This window comes from Diprion similis, chromosome 6 (assembly GCF_021155765.1).
Source record: "Diprion similis isolate iyDipSimi1 chromosome 6, iyDipSimi1.1, whole genome shotgun sequence".
Classification (NCBI taxonomy): Eukaryota; Metazoa; Arthropoda; class Insecta; order Hymenoptera; family Diprionidae; genus Diprion; species Diprion similis.
The window spans coordinates 17,102,247-17,122,305 of record NC_060110.1 but is presented as its reverse complement, the minus strand read 5'-3'; the positions used below and the strand labels follow the sequence as shown (position 1 = coordinate 17,122,305).

The 20,059-nt window shown below is 37.0% G+C and overlaps 3 protein-coding genes across 5 annotated transcripts; 2 read left to right on the top strand and 1 right to left on the bottom strand.

Annotated features, from left to right (window-relative positions):
- Window positions 1-9,752: 9,752 nt before the first annotated feature.
- Window positions 9,753-12,278, top strand: LOC124406792 (mitochondrial import inner membrane translocase subunit Tim22). The gene is made up of 5 exons (XM_046882387.1): window positions 9,753-9,783; window positions 9,865-10,123; window positions 10,305-10,489; window positions 10,640-10,712; window positions 11,091-12,278. Exons 2-5 carry the CDS (start codon window positions 9,883-9,885, stop codon window positions 11,171-11,173), a joined length of 582 nt encoding a protein of 193 aa, XP_046738343.1. The 5' UTR covers window positions 9,753-9,783; window positions 9,865-9,882; the 3' UTR covers window positions 11,174-12,278.
- LOC124406790 (septin-1) lies at window positions 12,208-15,334 on the bottom strand. Of its 2 annotated transcripts, none has more exons than XM_046882383.1 (6): window positions 14,946-15,334; window positions 14,176-14,368; window positions 13,779-14,037; window positions 13,122-13,487; window positions 12,836-12,940; window positions 12,208-12,660 (listed from the first exon to the last, which is right to left on the bottom strand). In XM_046882383.1, exons 1-6 carry the CDS (start codon window positions 14,967-14,969, stop codon window positions 12,528-12,530), a joined length of 1,080 nt encoding a protein of 359 aa, XP_046738339.1. In that variant the 5' UTR covers window positions 14,970-15,334; the 3' UTR covers window positions 12,208-12,527. The 2 variants fall into 2 exon arrangements, with proteins under 2 accessions (XP_046738339.1, XP_046738340.1); XM_046882384.1 differs by lacking the exon at window positions 14,946-15,334 and adding an exon at window positions 14,659-14,932.
- Window positions 15,335-15,507: 173 nt separating this feature from the next.
- LOC124406791 (zip homologous protein 2-like) lies at window positions 15,508-17,729 on the top strand. Of its 2 annotated transcripts, XM_046882386.1 has the most exons (5): window positions 15,508-15,692; window positions 15,919-16,064; window positions 16,643-16,824; window positions 17,044-17,264; window positions 17,402-17,729. In XM_046882386.1, the coding sequence occupies exons 2-5, from the start codon at window positions 15,956-15,958 to the stop codon at window positions 17,637-17,639; spliced, it is 750 nt and encodes a 249-aa protein (XP_046738342.1). In that variant the 5' UTR covers window positions 15,508-15,692; window positions 15,919-15,955; the 3' UTR covers window positions 17,640-17,729. The 2 variants fall into 2 exon arrangements, with proteins under 2 accessions (XP_046738342.1, XP_046738341.1); XM_046882385.1 differs by lacking the exon at window positions 15,508-15,692 and having other exon boundaries at window positions 15,852-16,064.
- The last annotated feature ends 2,330 nt before the right edge of the window (window positions 17,730-20,059 follow it).

Below are 20,059 nucleotides of genomic sequence, written 5' to 3'. Positions count from 1 at the left end.
ACTATAACAGCAGATAAGTATAACTTACGCTTCTTTTCAAGGGTTTTGACTACAATCTACACTTTTTTATCCCCTTAAGGAGGGAAATTCCATGCGAATTTGGTTTCCTTTAATACCCAGATGTGTATGAGCACAGGTTTTTATGACAGACCCTCCGCCTATTTTTTCGAGTATTAAGTTACGTCAAGATTATTTATGAGCCTGCAAGCTCTAAGCCAGGGTAAGTTTTTCCCCCTCCTGAAACAAAAATGGGTGTAATATTGGATGAAAATTTTTTCGCAATTCACAAGACAAAGTGAAAGGTCATTATTTTATCGGTTTTCTAAAATTACAAGATTTCGCTATTTATTCGGATGTATTCTGTTAGATAAATGGGCCACATTTGTATCAACTTTTCACTACAGCCGCAATTCATTGCAATTACAGTCTCACCTAAAGACGTAGAACCGCGATTGCGACGATCCAAGCATGTCCGAAGTAGAAAAGTTGTATTGTAATCCAACAGAGAAACTTATTTACTCGGGTTCTATTCTCCGTCCGAGTTAAACTTCAGTCGCTGGAAATTCTGATCCTTGCATGAGCTTACAATTCAATTCCAAACTCCCTATTTCTTGTTTCTCGTAAATGCCCTTAGATTTTCATTACGCAAAATCGTCCGCCTCTAATCACTTTGTTACAATGAAAAACTCTGCGGGTTTGTCTGTGCTGACCATTAATAATAATCGACGGGGATGAAAAACCGAACAAATTTGTCAACCGGTAATCTGAGCTTAAGGCGATAATATTTTTCTAAGATTGATCGATACGTGTCTGCGATGCAAGGTCCTCAAAGTTTGGGGACCGTCTTAAACTTTGTATACTGCTTCGCAAACTTCAAAAGACAGGAGTGATATATTTTCATTTCTCCTTTTTTCAAAAAAAAAAAAAATCCTGAACGTGCCAGGAAAGGTCAATTAGCTAAAGTGTCTGAGCCGTTATTTTACTGCAGCCAAGGCATCATGTACATCAAAGAATATAATTTGAACACTATTCGCGTGCAAATATAAGTTTCATTTTCTCTGTTGATATTTTTGACGAAACAAAAGTAGCAGTATACATCGCGAACGCAAAAACAGCAAATAAAAATTACGACTTCGATATAAAGGAAGCCTCGAGGGATTACTGCACACGGCTAAAACTTAGAAAGTCGCAAAAAAGTAACGAAAGCAATCATAGACAAGGTGAAGCTATAGTAATAGTGCACTCCTACTATATTTGTTCTTCAGCAGCGCTTAACTCGTAATTTTCTGCCAAAACTTTTCGAATTATAGATCATTCGCGCTCGCTCTAAATTGTTCCTTGATTTATGTTCATACCCTGTTTGTCTTCTCACTTTTATCGTTATCTTTCTTTTGAACGTTATCGTATAATACGCACGACTGCTGATCAATTCAATATGACCAACAGTTGTGGAAGCTTTAACTAAATAATCCAATGCAGGGTCGTAGTATAATTTCATCTAATTAAGAGTTGAAAGTTCTTGATCCGAGTTAATTTGAAATCATGTCAAATTACTTATCAGCACCTGTTCTGAGATTTCAAATTATCCTCACACGTTTGATGTAACGTAATCAAAGATTTATACGATATTTAGGTAGGAAATTTTGAATTATTATACAATTACTTTTCAATTACTCAATTTTCTTGTTCAAATTTTTAATCGATTAAGGTACATCAAAATACAAATTTCGTCCACAATTTTCTGTTCTCATGACAGGGAATTTTATTTCTTGAAAGCCAGCCGGAGTTCATATAATAAACATGACATTAATATAACACTGTAATTTATATATTGTTTTCATTTTATAGGGAAGTAGTTAATTATAAGTAATATGTATTATAACTTTTAACCAAATCTTAATAAAATGAAAAATTTTATTTTATTTTTTAAATTTTACATAAATTAAATTAAGCAATAATATTAGCTAATTTATCAAAAAATATAATAATCGTAGCATAATTATAGTGAAATTCGTTGCTATCAAATAACAAAATTCCCTTATAATATTGTCCGATTAATTGACGGCCGTAGCGGACAAGCGGAAGACCTCATTCGTCGAGATTGTTCGCAAGCATAAAGCAGCAATAATACCACTGATACGATTTTCGCTGAACTGCTTTTCACTACAAACTAAATTCGCGAAAACGTTTCGAGCACACCTCGCCCAGCTCACCGGCCATTAGACGAGATGGAGGGGTGTAAATTCGATTCTTAAGGTGGTAGTAAACGTGAGAGTATAACAAATCATACAGTAGAATCTACCAATATTGCAGACTTTCGTATTTCCACGAAGTAAATCGGTATGATATTGTTAGGAAAATAAAACTCAGGTGATATAATAATAGAATCAAAACCTGACATCTGATAGAAGGATTTATTTTATATCACGAGGTTTCAGAACTGATTTCAGGTGGGTGATACTTGTTTAACAATTACCGCATCAACACGTTTCTAAACCAGTTCATTTGAATCCATTGAATTCAATTATCGAATGAATTCACCTCGATTCACCCATTATATTCGTTGAATTTCTAGAGTCTAACGATTCTGGATGAATATTTCGTAAAAGGCCCAATAAGCGTAACGAAACGAGAAAGTAAATGAAACACGAATTGCAAAAGCTAGGCTTTCATGCGAAATCGAGAACCATTGAACGCAATTCATTCAACTTTGATTGTAATACATTCGAGCTGAAATCGATCTATTTTCAATTATCTCCGGGACAAAACGAAAGACTTGATATTTACTTTACGCATAACTGTAATAAAGATTCGCATGATACTGCATCACAAAAGGCACAGTAAACTCCATTGATTTCCGAAACACTAAATTTTTCAACAAATTTCGGAATATCGAAACGATAAATCCGCCGTCTAAAGATCAGAAAAGCAATTCCATTCAAGAAGGGTTCGAAAACGACATTTTAGTTCAATTATCCCAACTGATCTCTACGCGGTACTTTCAGTAATTTCAGGCGACTAATTGAACCTCTCGAATACTAATCCATAGTCAATCCAACGAGACGATCCTGCGAAATCAGTTTCGTAAATTTCGTTTGCAGTTACAGTATAACCTACCAGCTCGTGATATCTCTCGGACAATAATTAAACTGGCAGATGGAACGAGAATCCAGTCGACGTGAATTTTGAAATAAATGGAACATTCGGACTTCCAATTTTTATATGGGATTAAAACTAAAACCGCCGACAAATCCATCGATGAATAAAGTTATGTACAGCTCCGGCGTGATTGGGTCCACATTTTGAATCAAGCGAACTTTTGGAATTGCATTCTACGCATAATACAATCCAATATACCTCCGCAACATGCAGCGCATGCTATTAGCCTTCGGAAAATTGCGTTCATATTCATACGGTGACGTTCTAACATTTTGCGGTAACATTATAGAAGCATGGTTAAATGGTTTTCATTGTTGATTTCTAATACCAATGCAGTTAAGAGTGAACCATACATGGTTTGTTCTGTCGAGTGCGATAATTACCACTTGGTAGCTGACGTGTGAGAAAACCGACGTTGAACCGAATTGTTTAAACTTACGAGGCGATATTTTGATTCTACAAAGCTTTTCAACTGTCTGTTGAATATCTTGCGCATCTGTTATCCGCAATTTTTTCCTCGAGTCTAAAATTCGTTAATTCAGACCAGATATTTTTATTCAAGAAACGATTTCTGCGCGAACTTTTCTATAAATTTTCTATTATTTTGAAGGATGTAAATTCAAACACTAACCGAATGGGAAATCAATTTGTTCTATTAGAAGTCCAATGCTCTTTTTGGTGTCTTTTCCGCATTCCGAAGAGGCGATTGGCAGAAGATGAGTCCTGCAAAACGATTCTGAGACGAGAAGGGTCCAACCTCTGGAAAACGCAAAAGTGCAAGGCTAACCTATTTCGACTTTTGCCAAATATTTTGAGGATTTTGGAAAATGCTGGAATCAATTCTACGATGCAGTGTATCGCCACAATTTTACGAAAGGAATCGATTGCACACAGTTTGGACTTGCTGTGAACAACGGATTGAAAGGAACAGTCGAAAACGGTGAATTTCATCAGGTTGTGGAAAAGACGGGAAGGGAAAATGAAGAATTCATAGCTACAAAGTTTCGTTTCAGTTCAGTTTCAGTATGTTTATTGCGCCTTAATCCTAGTGAAAATGTTCGAGTGTCAGTGTGAAGTACGTGAAAAAATTAACAAGCAATATTGCAGTAGATTAACAAAAAATTATAAAAAGGAATGAACATACCATAAAGACGCTGACTATTACATTAGGGTAGAGTAGTACAATACATATTAGCTTGGGCAGCACATGAAAAGTGGTAAATCAGAGAGTAATTAGTGTAGTTTGTAATTAGGTTCCGCCCTATGCACAGGTGCAATGTACCTCCGCATATGTATAACGTATAACATTGTATTATTTTATGTAACCAAAATCAGAATAAATGATGTAAAAAATTTCTGTGTGTTTGTTTTTGTATTTCCTCGGCTGTAGGTCTTACGTTAATTTTCATTCTTTTTCCGTGTAGCTCAAGGTCTAATTCGTCTGGACAGGGTCATACAAATCGATTCCGGGACGAAGAGTTTTTTGTTCGCAAAATAACGATGAAAGCAAAACAAACCGCTTGTAGTTTTTGCTGAAAATTTTGACAATCTCGAAAAATGCTGCATCGGCGTGATTTTGCAAGAGAAATCGAATGCACGTAGTCTAAATACAGTGCGTACAACGAATCAAGAGTTACAGGAAAAAACGTTAGCATTCCTTCGTAATTTCATTACTGTTGGTCGTATGCTCTTTTTGCATTGCTTACTTACGTGCTGCCTCCACTTAGAGTCAGACAAATCGGAGAAATTTCAGCTTGAAACTACTCCTGGTATCAGGAGAGCATCTCAGCCGAGGAGGTCGATCAAAAACAGGGACTGACTGATTGATTGCGTGTGATATCGATGCTGTGTGTCCAAAGGCATGCCTGCTTGCTTGAGAGGGCTTGTGATCGCTTACTTACATGCTACTACCATATAGAATTAAGCGGATCGGAGAAATTTTAGCGTAAAATTACTCCTGGTATCAGGAGAGCATCTCAGCTGAGGAGGTCGATCAAAAACAGGGACTGACTGATTGATTGCATGAGATATCGATGCTGTGTGTCCAAAGGCATGCCTGCTTGCTTGAGAGGGCTTGTGATCGCTTACTTACATACTACTGCATATAGAATTAAGCGGATCGGAGAAATTTTAGCGTAAAATTACTCCTGGTATCAGGAGAGCATCTCAGCCGAGGAGGTCGATCAAAAACAGGGACTGACTGATTGATTGCGTGTGATATCGATGCTGTGTGTCCAAAGGCATGCCTGCTTGCTTGAGAGGGCTTGCGATCGCTTGCTTACATGCTACGTCCGCTTAGAATAAGGCGAATCGGAGAAATTTCAGCGTAAAATTACTCCTGGTATCAGGAGAGCATCTCAGCCGAGGAGGTCGATCAAAAACAGGGACTGACTGATTGATTGCGTGTGATATCGATGCTGTGTGTCCAAAGGCATGCCTGCTTGCTTGAGAGGGCTTGTGATCGCTTACTTACATGCTACTACCATATAGAATTAAGCGGATCGGAGAAATTTTAGCGTAAAATTACTCCTGGTATCAGGAGAGCATCTCAGCTGAGGAGGTCGATCAAAAACAGGGACTGACTGATTGATTGCATGAGATATCGATGCTGTGTGTCTAAAGGCATGCCTGCTTGCTTGAGAAGGCTTGTGATCGCTTGCTTACATGCTACGTCCGCTTAGAATAAGGCGAATCGGAGAAATTTCAGCGTAAAATTACTCCTGGTATCAGGAGAGCATCTCAGCCGAGGAGGTCGATCAAAAACAGGGACTGACTGATTGATTGCATGAGATATCGATGCTGTGTGTCTAAAGGCATGCCTGCTTGCTTGAGAAGGCTTGTGATTGCTTGCTTACATGCTACTTCCGCTTAGAATAAGATGAATCGGAGAAATTTCAGCGTAAAATTACTCCTGGTATCAGGAGAGCATCTCAGCCGAGGAGGTCGATCAAAAACAGGGACTGACTGATTGATTGCATGAGATATCGATGCTGTGTGTCTAAAGGCATGCCTGCTTGCTTGAGAAGGCTTGTGATTGCTTGCTTACATGCTACGTCCGCTTAGAATAAGATGAATCGGAGAAATTTCAGCGCAAAATTACTCCTGGTATCAGGAGGGCATCTCAGCCGAGGAGGTCGATCAAAAACAGGGGCTGACTGATTGATTGCATGAGATATCGATGCTGTGTGTCCAAAGGCATGCCTGCTTGCTTGAGAGGGCTTGTGATCGCTTACTTACATGCTACTACCATATAGAATTAAGCGGATCGGAGAAATTTTAGCGTAAAATTACTCCTGGTATCAGGAGAGCATCTCAGCCGAGGAGGTCGATCAAAAACAGGGGCTGACTGATTGATTGCATGAGATATCGATGCTGTGTGTCCAAAGGCATGCCTGCTTGCTTGAGAGGGCTTGTGATCGCTTACTTACATACTACTGCCATATAGAATTAAGCGGATCGGAGAAATTTCAGCGTAAAATTACTCCTGGTATCAGGAGAGCATCTCAGCCGAGGAGGTCGATCAAAAACAGGGACTGACTGATTGATTGCATGAGATATCGATGCTGTGTGTCTAAAGGCATGCCTGCTTGCTTGAGAAGGCTTGTGATCGCTTGCTTACATGCTACATCCGCTTAGAATAAGGCGAATCGGAGAAATTTCAGCGTAAAATTACTCCTGGTATCAGGAGAGCATCTCAGCCGAGGAGGTCGATCAAAAACAGGGACTGACTGATTGATTGCGTGTGATATCGATGCTGTGTGTCCAAAGGCATGCCTGCTTGCTTGAGAGGGCTTGTGATCGCTTACTTACATGCTACTACCATATAGAATTAAGCGGATCGGAGAAATTTTAGCGTAAAATTACTCCTGGTATCAGGAGAGCATCTCAGCTGAGGAGGTCGATCAAAAACAGGGACTGACTGATTGATTGCATGAGATATCGATGCTGTGTGTCTAAAGGCATGCCTGCTTGCTTGAGAAGGCTTGTGATCGCTTGCTTACATGCTACGTCCGCTTAGAATAAGGCGAATCGGAGAAATTTCAGCGTAAAATTACTCCTGGTATCAGGAGAGCATCTCAGCCGAGGAGGTCGATCAAAAACAGGGACTGACTGATTGATTGCATGAGATATCGATGCTGTGTGTCTAAAGGCATGCCTGCTTGCTTGAGAAGGCTTGTGATTGCTTGCTTACATGCTACTTCCGCTTAGAATAAGATGAATCGGAGAAATTTCAGCGTAAAATTACTCCTGGTATCAGGAGAGCATCTCAGCCGAGGAGGTCGATCAAAAACAGGGACTGACTGATTGATTGCATGAGATATCGATGCTGTGTGTCTAAAGGCATGCCTGCTTGCTTGAGAAGGCTTGTGATTGCTTGCTTACATGCTACTTCCGCTTAGAATAAGATGAATCGGAGAAATTTCAGCGTAAAATTACTCCTGGTATCAGGAGAGCATCTCAGCCGAGGAGGTCGATCAAAAACAGGGACTGACTGATTGATTGCATGAGATATCGATGCTGTGTGTCTAAAGGCATGCCTGCTTGCTTGAGAAGGCTTGTGATTGCTTGCTTACATGCTACGTCCGCTTAGAATAAGATGAATCGGAGAAATTTCAGCGCAAAATTACTCCTGGTATCAGGAGAGCATCTCAGCCGAGGAGGTCGATCAAAAACAGGGGCTGACTGATTGATTGCATGAGATATCGATGCTGTGTGTCCAAAGGCATGCCTGCTTGCTTGAGAGGGCTTGTGATCGCTTACTTACATGCTACTACCATATAGAATTAAGCGGATCGGAGAAATTTTAGCGTAAAATTACTCCTGGTATCAGGAGAGCATCTCAGCCGAGGAGGTCGATCAAAAACAGGGGCTGACTGATTGATTGCATGAGATATCGATGCTGTGTGTCCAAAGGCATGCCTGCTTGCTTGAGAGGGCTTGTGATCGCTTACTTACATACTACTGCCATATAGAATTAAGCGGATCGGAGAAATTTTAGCGTAAAATTACTCCTGGTATCAGGAGAGCATCTCAGCCGAGGAGGTCGATCAAAAACAGGGACTGACTGATTGATTGCGTGTGATATCGATGCTGTGTGTCCAAAGGCATGCCTGCTTGCTTGAGAAGGCTTGTGATCGCTTGCTTACATGCTACGTCCGCTTAGAATAAGGCGAATCGGAGAAATTTCAGCGTAAAATTACTCCTGGTATCAGGAGAGCATCTCAGCCGAGGAGGTCGATCAAAAACAGGGACTGACTGATTGATTGCGTGTGATATCGATGCTGTGTGTCCAAAGGCATGCCTGCTTGCTTGAGAAGGCTTGTGATCGCTTGCTTACATGCTACGTCCGCTTAGAATAAGGCGAATCGGAGAAATTTCTGCGGAAAATTAGTCCTGGTATCAGGAGAACATCTGAACCGAGGAGGTCGATCAAAAACAGGGACTGATTGATTGACTGCTTGTGATATCCATGCTGTATGTCTAAAGGCATGCCTGCTCGCTTAAGAGGACTTGTGATCGCTTACTTACGTGTTACGTCCACTCAGAATCATATTCTTCAGTAATGAGAATGAATCAGTTTATTTTCTTATATCTTGAACAGCTCCTTATAGAGCTTTATAGACAAGCACTATGGAATACGTTGTCAACAACAAATCAAAACTCACGGCTGAAATATATCAAATTTGCACCGAGTTTTGAAAGAGGTGAAAAGAGAAACGCACAAACTCATGGCTTCAACGTTTAAGTTCCAGTTTATTCAATGTGCCTTAGTTCTAGTACAAGTGTTTGGGTGCCAGTGTACACTACTTAACCAAGTTTTCGAATAGTATAATTCTAATATCTTATACTAGTACATCATACTGATAATGATATAAGATACTAATAATAACTAAAATAACATCACTGTTATAATTGGTATAATTTTTCCAATTATTTTGGAGTTCAAGACAAAAAAATGCAATATAATAAACGAACATTTGCAAGGAGCCTAACTTCTACACAAGAAAAAATCGCTGCGATATATATACATTGCATTACATTGATTTTAGTGTTCAAGCGCAGTTTAATTGTAAGTTTCAGCCTAAGTACAAGTGCAATGCACCTCTGCAGGAGACGAAATGTATGAATATTCTCCGTATTTTTTTCAATCCATTCTTCTCGAATTTTTAAAAATGCTGAAATCGATCTATTAATACCTTACTTAACGCAATTTAGTAAGAGGACTTGATTGATCGCAGTTTGAACATACTGCGAGCAGCGGATCAAGAGTTACAGCCAAAAAACGATTGATTTCCTTTGTAATTCCTCTACTGTTGGTCCCACGCCCGTTTCCATGTCTTTTTCGCATTTATGAGGGTCCCATTAGTGAAAAATGAATCCCGCAAAACGATTCTGAGAGGAAAGGTTTCCGAGCTCTGACAATCGCAAAAAACAAGGCTAACCCCATTGGACTTTTGCGCAAAATTTGGACGATTTAACTGACATCAGCGCAAGCGCAGAATGTACGCATAACACAGAGCCACTCATAAAGGCCTACGGGTGGTCTACGGTCGTCTATGGCGCATGATCACCAGTCACCACACTCAACACTGGTCAGAGGCCTAACCAGCCCTAACCTCCAAAATGTGTATTTGCGAATTGCCGTGTCCCTCACGTAGATTGATCAATTTTTAAGAGAAGTGTGTCATATTCCACATTTTTCAGTGTGCAATAATCGCAGAGATGTTTTCCTTCAGCCCACCAAAGCCGCCGCCGACGCCCGAAGGAGATAAGAGAGTATTTATGACTGATCCTGACATGGATAAAATAGCTATACATTTCGTCGGCACTCAACAACGTTTCAGAGACAACATCATTATACCTAGAGTAATGGGCCCCGTCAAGATAAAGACAAATGATGAGAAACTCATGGAGTCTGTCATGGAGAGCTGCATCTTCAAAAGCTTTATGAGTTGCGTTATGGGTATGTAGTTTTTATTTTCCAATGGTTGCGTTAACCATATCACCTGGTAGTGTATAGAAGATTACTTAGGATTAAAAAATGAGGTGTATCTTGATCCTGATTCATAAATGACCACTCGCATGAAATTTTTCCAAACTGCTTTGAATCCACATCACCAACTTATAATGAATTATGTCGATAGGCTACGGTCTTGGCGCAGCTATCGGTCTGTTTTCTTCCAGTGTAAATCCAAACGTTGCTAGCGTGGAAAAACAGCAAACAGCACGTGAAATATTCAGAGAAATGAAGACGACAACACTTGGATATGCCAAAAACTTTGCTGTTGTAGGATGTGTGTTCTCAGCTGTTGAATGTACCATAGAATCAGTAAGAATTACATTATAGCACTAACAATACTTTAACCTATCCTCTGGTTGGGATCTCGATTACTTTCCAAAATTTTATCTACTCTCTAGTTCTAATTAAAAGATCATACATGAATCCGTTGGAAATAGTACAATACACCTCACTTTTCAGTACAGGGGAAAGTCTGACTGGCGAAATGGTACTTATGCTGGTGGCGTGACAGGTGGACTTATCGGTCTCAGAGGTAAATCAAACAAATTTACACCCTTAATCATTGCGCACACTCACACATTCGTTTTTAATTTTTTAAGATTATGTGATGTGTCATGGCTTTTGCTACACTACAATAAAATTTTACATATTAAAATTCAATCACTTAAATCCGAGTTGGTTCCTTACTTGAAGTTTCTTTTATACTGATTCGAAATTAAAAATATACTAGGAAACTACTTCTCTACACTTATGTTACAAAGCAAATCTCTCAAAATGTACAACAAATCTGTCATGCATTTGTACAGAATTGGCGAAACTTGACATACATATATTAAAGAATTGAAATGTCATCATCAAACTTGGAACATTAAAAATCCTTGTGATATATTATTTTACCTAATATTTTTAGCTGGACTCAAGGCAGGTCTTGTTGGTGCTGCAGGTTTTGCAGCATTTTCAACAGCGATAGATTACTACATGCATAAATCTTGAATTCCTTAGACAAAAATAGATTATTTATTGTGTAATACTTGTTAAATGTAAATAACATGCAACAATAGTGTAATAAAAGTTGAATAAGTCATTTTTATATGTCAATAATATATATTTTTTTCGATTTAAAATATAGAGAAGATCAAAATTTTACACAGGATAAGACTTAATTTTTAGATTAAAATCACTTGGCTTGACGAAGGAGTTGTCAAAATCTATTAATCTGTATTAAAATAGTTCATATACATTTGTTTTGCATTACATTTTCTTACACGCTCATAGTACCTACCTAATTAAAGATTTGCAAAATAGTTGACAATTCCTTGGTCAAACTTCACTTTCTCAATGCCAATAAAAATGATATTAGGGTAATATAATGATGCCTCCTAATGAAGGTTAGGAATAATAAAAGGCTTTCACTTAGAAAATGCAATTGTACAAAGCCGAAAAATTCCACTTAAACAGAGGTGACAAAAATATTATATGTAGATCAGTACAGATTAAATGCGTCGTCACAACGAACAATTAAACCTATTTTGTTTATAGAAAATATATACTTTTCTCTCATTTCCAAAATTCGCCAATACCTAATAAGATTCTAATTGCTTGTTAACATTTAGGAATTTGCATTACCTAAAACTGGCAGTATATTTAATCATAACTTTGATATGAGGAAAATTTGTACGAATTATGAGATTTTTTAGCTTCATATCCCACACACAATATGGAACATATTTCAACATACATGTGGACATGTGGTCTTTTCATTACGATTGCAAGCAAAAACTAATGGGTATCATTCAGGATAAGAAATTGGCTAATCTTCTTGTCAGGAACGGCTCGATATCGTCATATTTACTCTACCTCGGAAAGTTTATTCTGAAAGTAATTTTCACCAAGTAATTATGTAAAAGTGCGGGTTGTGCTGAACAAGCTGGCTAAAAGGATACACATTTCGTAGAAAAAAAAATACTGCAAGGCACTCTTCATATTTCTTTTTACAATGCACACAGATATGTAAGTAACAAATGTTATGTGTCTTGGTTATTTTTTTTTTTGGTTTAGCTTCTATCACTCAATATGCACGTCCCACAGCACATAAACATTCACAATTAAAAAATTATAAACTATGATGAGAAGTAAAAAAATTGTACTATGTCCTACAAATTAGTGGTAAAATAAAATCAATTCTGATCTGGAATTTTGGAATGGTAAATTCCAAAAATAATACCAATTATTGGACCACTCCTTTTTGCGAATCAAAATTTAAGACAGAAATGTAGTTTCTTTCGACTTTTGGCACCTGGCAAGATGGAGATTTTACCCTCAAGATATATTCAAATGTTTTTGAATTCTAAGGTTGTTGTTGTTGCATTTGGGCCTGCATTTGAGCCACCATTTCCTGCATGCGTCGTAATTCCGCTTCCTTTTCTTGTAAAATACGGTCTTTTTCACTCACATTATTCGTCTTTTCGGACTCTATAATCCTGTGAGTGGAAAATGAATCAATCAATTATAAAATAATTCAGGATTAGATTATTGTTACCTAACATATGACAATCGTGCAAAAACAAAAAGAAAATATAAACCCATAGTGTATAAATATATTGATCCTAAAATTCGTAGAGGACTTCTTTTGAATCAAACCATTGGGTTACATACGTTTGACGTCTCGGTGGCGCGGGAGCTCCCTTGGCTAATCTTTCAGAACGATAATTTTCGTAATGAACCTCTTGCGTAACTTCTTGAAGATCTTGCATGTGTGTTCTGCAAAATGTAAAGAGATATAAAAGTTATAACAATCAATAGAAGTGAGAATGTGAATTTTTCAACTCAAGTTTAATGGAGTGTACAAAAGAATAATTATAAACCTGATGAAACATAAGTAGTTATGCTAGCCTTGCATAGCACGATAGAATGAACTGTGCAAATTATGTTCGAAACTTACATAAGCATTGTCCTCAGTTTTATGAAGTCACAATGATCAGGATTTTCTACTTCCACAACACCCCACGGATACAATCGCCCTCTAACTTTTCTCCCTTTTACTTCTAAGAGGGTATTTGCACCACAAACTGCAAATGGTACTGCTTCCTTCAACTGTCTCACTTGCTCCTTGTAATCTTCATCTTCATCGCTATCACAGTCTGGAAGTGGGTATATCTTGATACCATTACCTTCGATTTCCTCCATAACACGTTTCTTCAAACGAAGAACTTCCTTTTTCGTTAGAACATCCGCCTTTGCTATGACTGGTACAATATTGACCTTGTTGTGCAGTTGTTTCATAAATTCAATATCCAAAGGCTTTAACCTAAAGACACACTATGTTAGTGACTTTGATTTTCTAAAAAGGATCAGTATTGGTTAACTTCTACAAATGGGGAAGGGCAGAGATTGTAACGTTGTAATTATATTGTGAAAAAACTTATTCTGCAAGTAAGCAAAAAGTTTCACGATACATAATTCGGACGCCTCTTTCTTAACCCTTAGACAGCTGGAAAGTCTAAATATAGACTATCCATGTGATCGGAACTTTGTATAAAAATTACACGTGAGTCATATTCATATTCCATGGTACAAACAAGCTTTGATTAATGCTCACCCGTGACCAAAAGGAGATATAAAGTAGAAACAGCAATGAATTCTGTTATCCACAATATTTCTACGATTAAGGCCACTTTCGTCTCTAAGAAATCTTTCGAATTGGTCATCAATATACTGAATAATGGCCCTGAAACTGTCTGTATTGTCGATAGCATCTCCATATCCAGGAGTGTCTACTACTGTCAATCTAAGTTTCACACCTCGTTCCTCAATTTCTACAGTTGAAGCATCAAGTTTCACAGTCTGATTCGTTTTTTCTGCAAAAAAATGCATAAAATACAGTAAAATATCAATGCACTGGGAATCATTTATTGATTGGGATAGATATCTATTGATTTATTAGAATATAAAATGTGATTGTTGTACTGAGACTAGGCATTTCTGTATTTACTAACCAACTGCATCAGGAATAATTCTTTCCGGGTACAAATCTGTGAGAAACAGGCTATTCACCAGCGTTGATTTTCCAAGGCCTGACTCCCCAACGACCATTAAAGTGAATTCGAACCCTTTTTTAACAGACTTCCGATGAACCTGATTTGGTAGATTAGCAAAGCCAACATATCCAGGCGTCTCAAGGCTGGCAAACTGCAGTAAAATTATAAATGAATATAACTACCAGATCCAATTTTGGGGCTGATAAATAATATGCCGACAAAGCACGAACATGAGACAAAAAACGTCGTATGTTTTGTAAACAATCACCAACTTTCGTATACCCGACGTAATATCTATCTATCGCAAATGAAAGAAATTCTCATTTTCTAATACCAGTCTCCACGACTTAAGGTTGTTTTTCCATTGAACTTGCATGGAAGCCTGTTTGAAAACAGCGTTATTGATTCAATGATATGACTAATCTGAAAAGAATGCACGACCTAGGGGTTAGGTGCAGCATGAATGCATATGTGTAGTTGCAATAATATTGTGTTATCTCCCTATACGTCCGGTTTCTCATAAAACAATTCATCAAGAGGTTTCCTCGAGTCAAGTACAATCCTGGTTAAAAACGAATGGAACATTGAAAAACACGGTAATCCGAACACTAGTTAGAGCTTGTAGAATATTATGTAGACCTTTGTTTATAATCTGCATGCTCTCTCAAAATGGCAAGATAATGCATACAAAACGAGCGCTTCGTTAAGCTGTAATGAAATACACTCACCGTTTTGACGCTTTCGCTCGACATTCCTACTTAGATCAGTTCAAACTATCTATCGTAAACTTATGATTACACCTTTCAATCCAATTTTCTCACTGATACCTAGCGCGTAGAATTATTCGCACTCTGGGTGTCCCGGGTGATCAAGCCCAAGCCTATCTAAGCCCTGAAATTGACAGATGAAAAAATATGAGTAACGTGTACGAGCAACCCCGCCGACTACAAAGCTCGTGTTCCATATTATATCGCGAATATTTTCCCTAGGCTAATTTCCCCCGGATTCGTAGCCCCGATTGGTTGAATCTGGGGCAGCACGCCTCGTTCGCCTATCGTGATATCTGGCTCGCAGCACCAATTTGGCCCGAAATATTTGTAGCACGTATTCGGAACACTCGTGCACAACTTCATAGACACATTGCGTAGATACATCCGATACACTCATGTGTGTACGACGAGGAAAATCCGAACACAGGCAGGAGGGGGGGTGGGGTTGCTGAGGCGTGGCACGAAGCAGCCAATCAATAGCCAGGACGACCGACGAATAGGAATTCAGAGCTACGTTCGCGGCTGTTCGATTTTGAATTCTACGTTGAGAAACCGTTTTGTCATGAAAATTGCCGATTCTTAACTATTCTCATCACGAATCTGACCGCCTTAAAACACGGTCGCACCGTTAGTTGGCTCGTGAAGTATTGCGGGACCGGAAATCGCACAACTTACATGCTAAATGTAAAGAGGATCACTTTTAGGGTGCATTAATCTGAAAAAAGTTGACTATCGGTCTGAAATTCACGCACAACTCACATAACAGCCCATTTTCAAGGGAGTATACTTCGAAACCAAACACCGTACTATAAAAATTTGTCAAACAGAATTCAGTGATATTCTTACAAAAAATACTCGTAAGATTTTCTTGCACTCATAGTGAGATTCATTGTTTAGAATTGCAACATTTTCTTGGGAAACTTGCTTGTAGAGCATACATGCAATAGCAGATCATCCAATTCCAAGCCATGAGGTGGATTCGTTGTAACAACTGCTATGCCAGAGCTGAAGTTGCGAAGGAACCATTCACTCTGACTAAGTGTGGACATATCTATTGCCAAAAATGTATCGGCCAAGGTATAAAATATACAGTACTACGGTATTAGATCAACAATGATAATTAACCTTGGAGAAAACAAAATCCAAATTGCAAAGATTAATCACACCAAACATCTGCAAAACGAACTAAGAATATATGTATTTCAATTGTTATCTGTTGCAATAGTAGAGAGCTACTTCGATTGTTTGATATTCAGAATGACTAAAGTCTTCTCTTAGCAAATCACTAATAATTACGCAGTTATTATTTTTCAAATCTGAATACTTTGATAATTATGTCTATTCCACAATATCATTGTAAATGATTTCAGTTTCATTTACCACTTAGTACTTAACACTAGCAAAGATACGTCCGTAATACATTCGTTTCACTTAGAAGGTATAATTTCTCTGTAAAGTGTAAATCACTGTAAAGGCTGAATCGAAAAAAAAAATATTTGATCAATTTGCAGTCTATCTGTTCATCTTATAGTTGAAGCCCGAATAAAATTTTATACACACCACTGAATAATTATGAAGCAGTTCAATAATGACAATATTCTGTTTCCACTATGCTGTCCGTATTCATAAACACGTCTCGTTATGTCAAAATGCAGCAGAAAAGCAATGCGTCATATGCAATACAATCGCTGTGGCTACGATACGCCTGCAAGAACCATTGGAACCCCATATCGCTTCATACTTCTCATCCCTAAGAGATACCCTACAGCAGATAGTAAATATCGCTACTTTCCAAGAGGAGCAAAATCGGATCGTGGCAAAAAGATTCTATGAAATCGTATGTATTATTTTGTTCCAGTATATTATATCTCATGTCCAAAATTCATCTGTGATTTTTTATGTAATGATAATGTGATAATTTACCTAATAAAAATGGGGCATGCAAGAACTCAAATCAAGCCTTTCGAAACTATTTACGTTTTCTGGCATTCCCTCAACATCCCATTTTCACCAGAGTTCCCCATTTTCACCAGAGTTCATACTGTTGAATTTTCAGGAAAAAAAATATACATGTGTGAAACAAATATGTGCAAGTATGGAGATGAAGATTGTGAAGCATAAAGAAGAAACAAAAAAGATACGCAGATTAGAACACGAAAATACCCAATTAAAGTTGATTCTTCAAAACATGCAGAATAGCCCGTACAGTAATATTCTGAGTAACCAAAGTCAGAGTAGTGGTGCTTCTACATTGAATCAATACCCTTATAAAAAAAGGTATTTCATATGACATTGAAAGTACAATGCCAGTTCCAAATCCAATGATTGCTTCATTTCAGGAGAGGTGAAATGCTGTTCTGAAATGCTCAGAATAACATTTTTCAGAAAATGACTCGTTAAAAATTTCTTTACAGATACCAGCCAAATGATTCAAAGGTCAATTTTTCTACCCCATTGAGTACCAACTCGAATAAATTCAGTCTGTCATCTCGTTCAGGTGGGCAGTATGTTATGTCACTATCAGACAGTAACAGAGAGTTTCAAATTCCGACCACCAAAAAGGTTTTGAGGTCTACAGGGACTGGATCTTCTGTTGGTTTCACACCAATGAGCAGAAACCCTGGGTATTTTGGGTCAATGAACTTATCATAGTCCTAAAACCTCATCTTCGAAATAACAATATTGTCATTATATTATTAACATTCATCGTGAAACTTGTTCATACCGATCATACAATTATCCAATGACCACAATAACGATGATTCTATTTTTGATTAAACGTAACATGACTTAATCACACATATTCATACAAGCCTAATCAAACAAATTATTGAAATAAAAAGTGTACTTGAAATACAGATATGCAAGAAATACTTTCATAATTATGACTGTACATCGTAGCCCAATTGAAAATAGTACATATATCGTTCAATATACAACTCCATTACTTGTTGCGTGGTCTAAAGGATCAGTGTAAAGAATATGTTTCTACTTCAAAGCAGTCTAATTAAGAGATGAAAAAATTACTCACGTACATTTTTAACATTACCGTTTTTCCTATAAATCTTCTGTTACACAATATACATATTCTCCACATATTACATCAGAAAACTAAATGAAATACCTTTATCCGTAGAAATTATTTGTATTACTTCATTATGTTTCACAGTTCAGAGTTTAAAATAAAAATATGAAAAGAAATGATTCTTGAGTAATATGAATATTTATAATAAAAAATGAAAGCAAACTGACAAATGCTATGCCTGCATAAGTTAATGTATGAAGCGATATTTTTACTTGGTAATATGACGGAGAACAGTGATGTTGATGCATCAATGATTTATTCATTTCATTTTTTCTTTTTTTTAATTGATTTTATTACAGCAAGTAAGACTCGATTTATTTTATTTACATAGAATCGTAACCTCACTTGCCATTATTAATTATAACACATAGACATTCATTAAACTTACCAATATTATCAAGGTGTTTATATACAGAAATTTACAGAGTTAATATACAGGAGAACAAATATCTTCTCAGTTTTCCCAATCCACTAACTACAGACCATTCAGTCGTAACTTCAATTCATAATAGAATGAAATTTAATATCCAAAATTCAGTCCGTTTAGTCTCGCTACGTTTTTGACCAATTTCATGTAATGTAAAAAAATATGGTAACTTCTTGATTTTTTTTATTGTGTACATCAAGTTACTTGGATGGATATAGGGTGTATATTCCTAATCCATAACAAGGAACAGCTCAACTATGAATTTGTGCAACGAAAACAACAAGCTAGAACTCTGGATCAGTAATTTAAACTGACAGGTTTGTCAATAGTTTGCAATTAATTATCATGAAATAGTGTAAATAATCAATAAACAAAATTTTTACATTCTTCAAAGCAACTTGCGGTTAATCAGAAAAGGCATGTACATTGTAAGAGGGAATATTTTTGAAAGACTCATGTTTCTCAAAAGAATTCGTTCATAACGTATAATAATATGACAAGAGTATAAAAGTGTTTACAAGATGAATGAGAAAAATATTAAAAGTAAAATCAGTGGACATAAGGCATAAACGTTCTCGTGAATTTAAATCTTTCGAATTTAAAAAGGATATTCAACACAAAGTCGATGAAAGGCAAAGATTTTTTTTCAACACACGTAGGAATAAAGAAACTCACTTTTTGGTGCTACTCAAGACAGACAGAAAAATGCTCTGGTAAAACTACGTTACTATGAAATTCATTTCAGATACAGAGATAGTACAAAAATATGCGCTTTCAATGCATTATACCCCCTTAAATATGCTATTTTTCAAGAAAAGCGACAGAGATGATATATGATACTAGATAGTTATATCGTAGCTGACAATAACTTTAAAATATATTATCGTGGTACAAGAAATTGTGAATAATTCTTACTTATTAAAAATTACAGTAATATAATATGATTCTAGCGGATGAAATTCTTTTGGTATAAACATTTTGAAAATCATGATACGCTAGCTGCATGTAATATCAGCAACGCCACCCCGACTACCTACATATGTCAACGTACTTTGGACCTGGACATAAGACTTGGAGAGATTTGTTTCAGCTTATACTATACACAAGTGTATTTATGTAGTTGTTTATTTATTTATCTTCGCTCTCACTTATACGTATCGCAAAAATATAACGAAACACAGCAGAAGACCAATTTACGACTAACCTAGATACACAGTTAGTTGAAATAATTTTAAATCTTATGTCTCTGTTCCACTAACCATACATACCTTACATTCTGACTATCTAATTCCTATCATAAGTAACACTTAGAATATTATAAGACACGTATTATTATTTATTTCCGATCAAAAGGATGACAGGCATATGCAAGCCAACTACTGTTTCTTATCGTAACAACTCTGCACTACAGAATTAGGAATTGTTCAGAGTTATGTATACAGGTAAATATAACAACCGGCGAATCCTATTTTGTTGAAGTAAATAATTGATGAAAAAATATGTCATATCATTTAAAGTTGTTTGTGAGATGATTATTAGTCACGATCAGATGACAACAGC

What these genes read in the sequence shown, in the direction of transcription:
- LOC124406792 (XM_046882387.1), top strand. Translation starts at nt 9,883, where the DNA reads ATGTTTTCCTTCAGCCCACCAAAGCCGCCGCCGACGCCCGAAGGAGAT. An exon ending in CTTTATGAGTTGCGTTATGG is followed by an intron (nt 10,124 to 10,304) that starts GTATGTAGTTTT and finishes TTATGTCGATAG; the next exon opens with GCTACGGTCTTGGCGCAGCT. An exon ending in TGGACTTATCGGTCTCAGAG is followed by an intron (nt 10,713 to 11,090) that starts GTAAATCAAACA and finishes TAATATTTTTAG; the next exon opens with CTGGACTCAAGGCAGGTCTT.
- LOC124406790 (XM_046882383.1), bottom strand. Translation starts at nt 14,969, where the DNA reads ATGTCGAGCGAAAGCGTCAAAACG. An exon ending in AATTATTCCTGATGCAGTTG is followed by an intron (nt 14,038 to 14,175) that starts GTTAGTAAATAC and finishes ATTTTTTTGCAG; the next exon opens with AAAAAACGAATCAGACTGTG. An exon ending in ATATCTCCTTTTGGTCACGG is followed by an intron (nt 13,488 to 13,778) that starts GTGAGCATTAAT and finishes GTGTGTCTTTAG; the next exon opens with GTTAAAGCCTTTGGATATTG.
- LOC124406791 (XM_046882386.1), top strand. Translation starts at nt 15,956, where the DNA reads ATGAGGTGGATTCGTTGTAACAACTGCTATGCCAGAGCTGAAGTTGCG. An exon ending in CCAAAAATGTATCGGCCAAG is followed by an intron (nt 16,065 to 16,642) that starts GTATAAAATATA and finishes GTCAAAATGCAG; the next exon opens with CAGAAAAGCAATGCGTCATA. An exon ending in CAATACCCTTATAAAAAAAG is followed by an intron (nt 17,265 to 17,401) that starts GTATTTCATATG and finishes ATTTCTTTACAG; the next exon opens with ATACCAGCCAAATGATTCAA.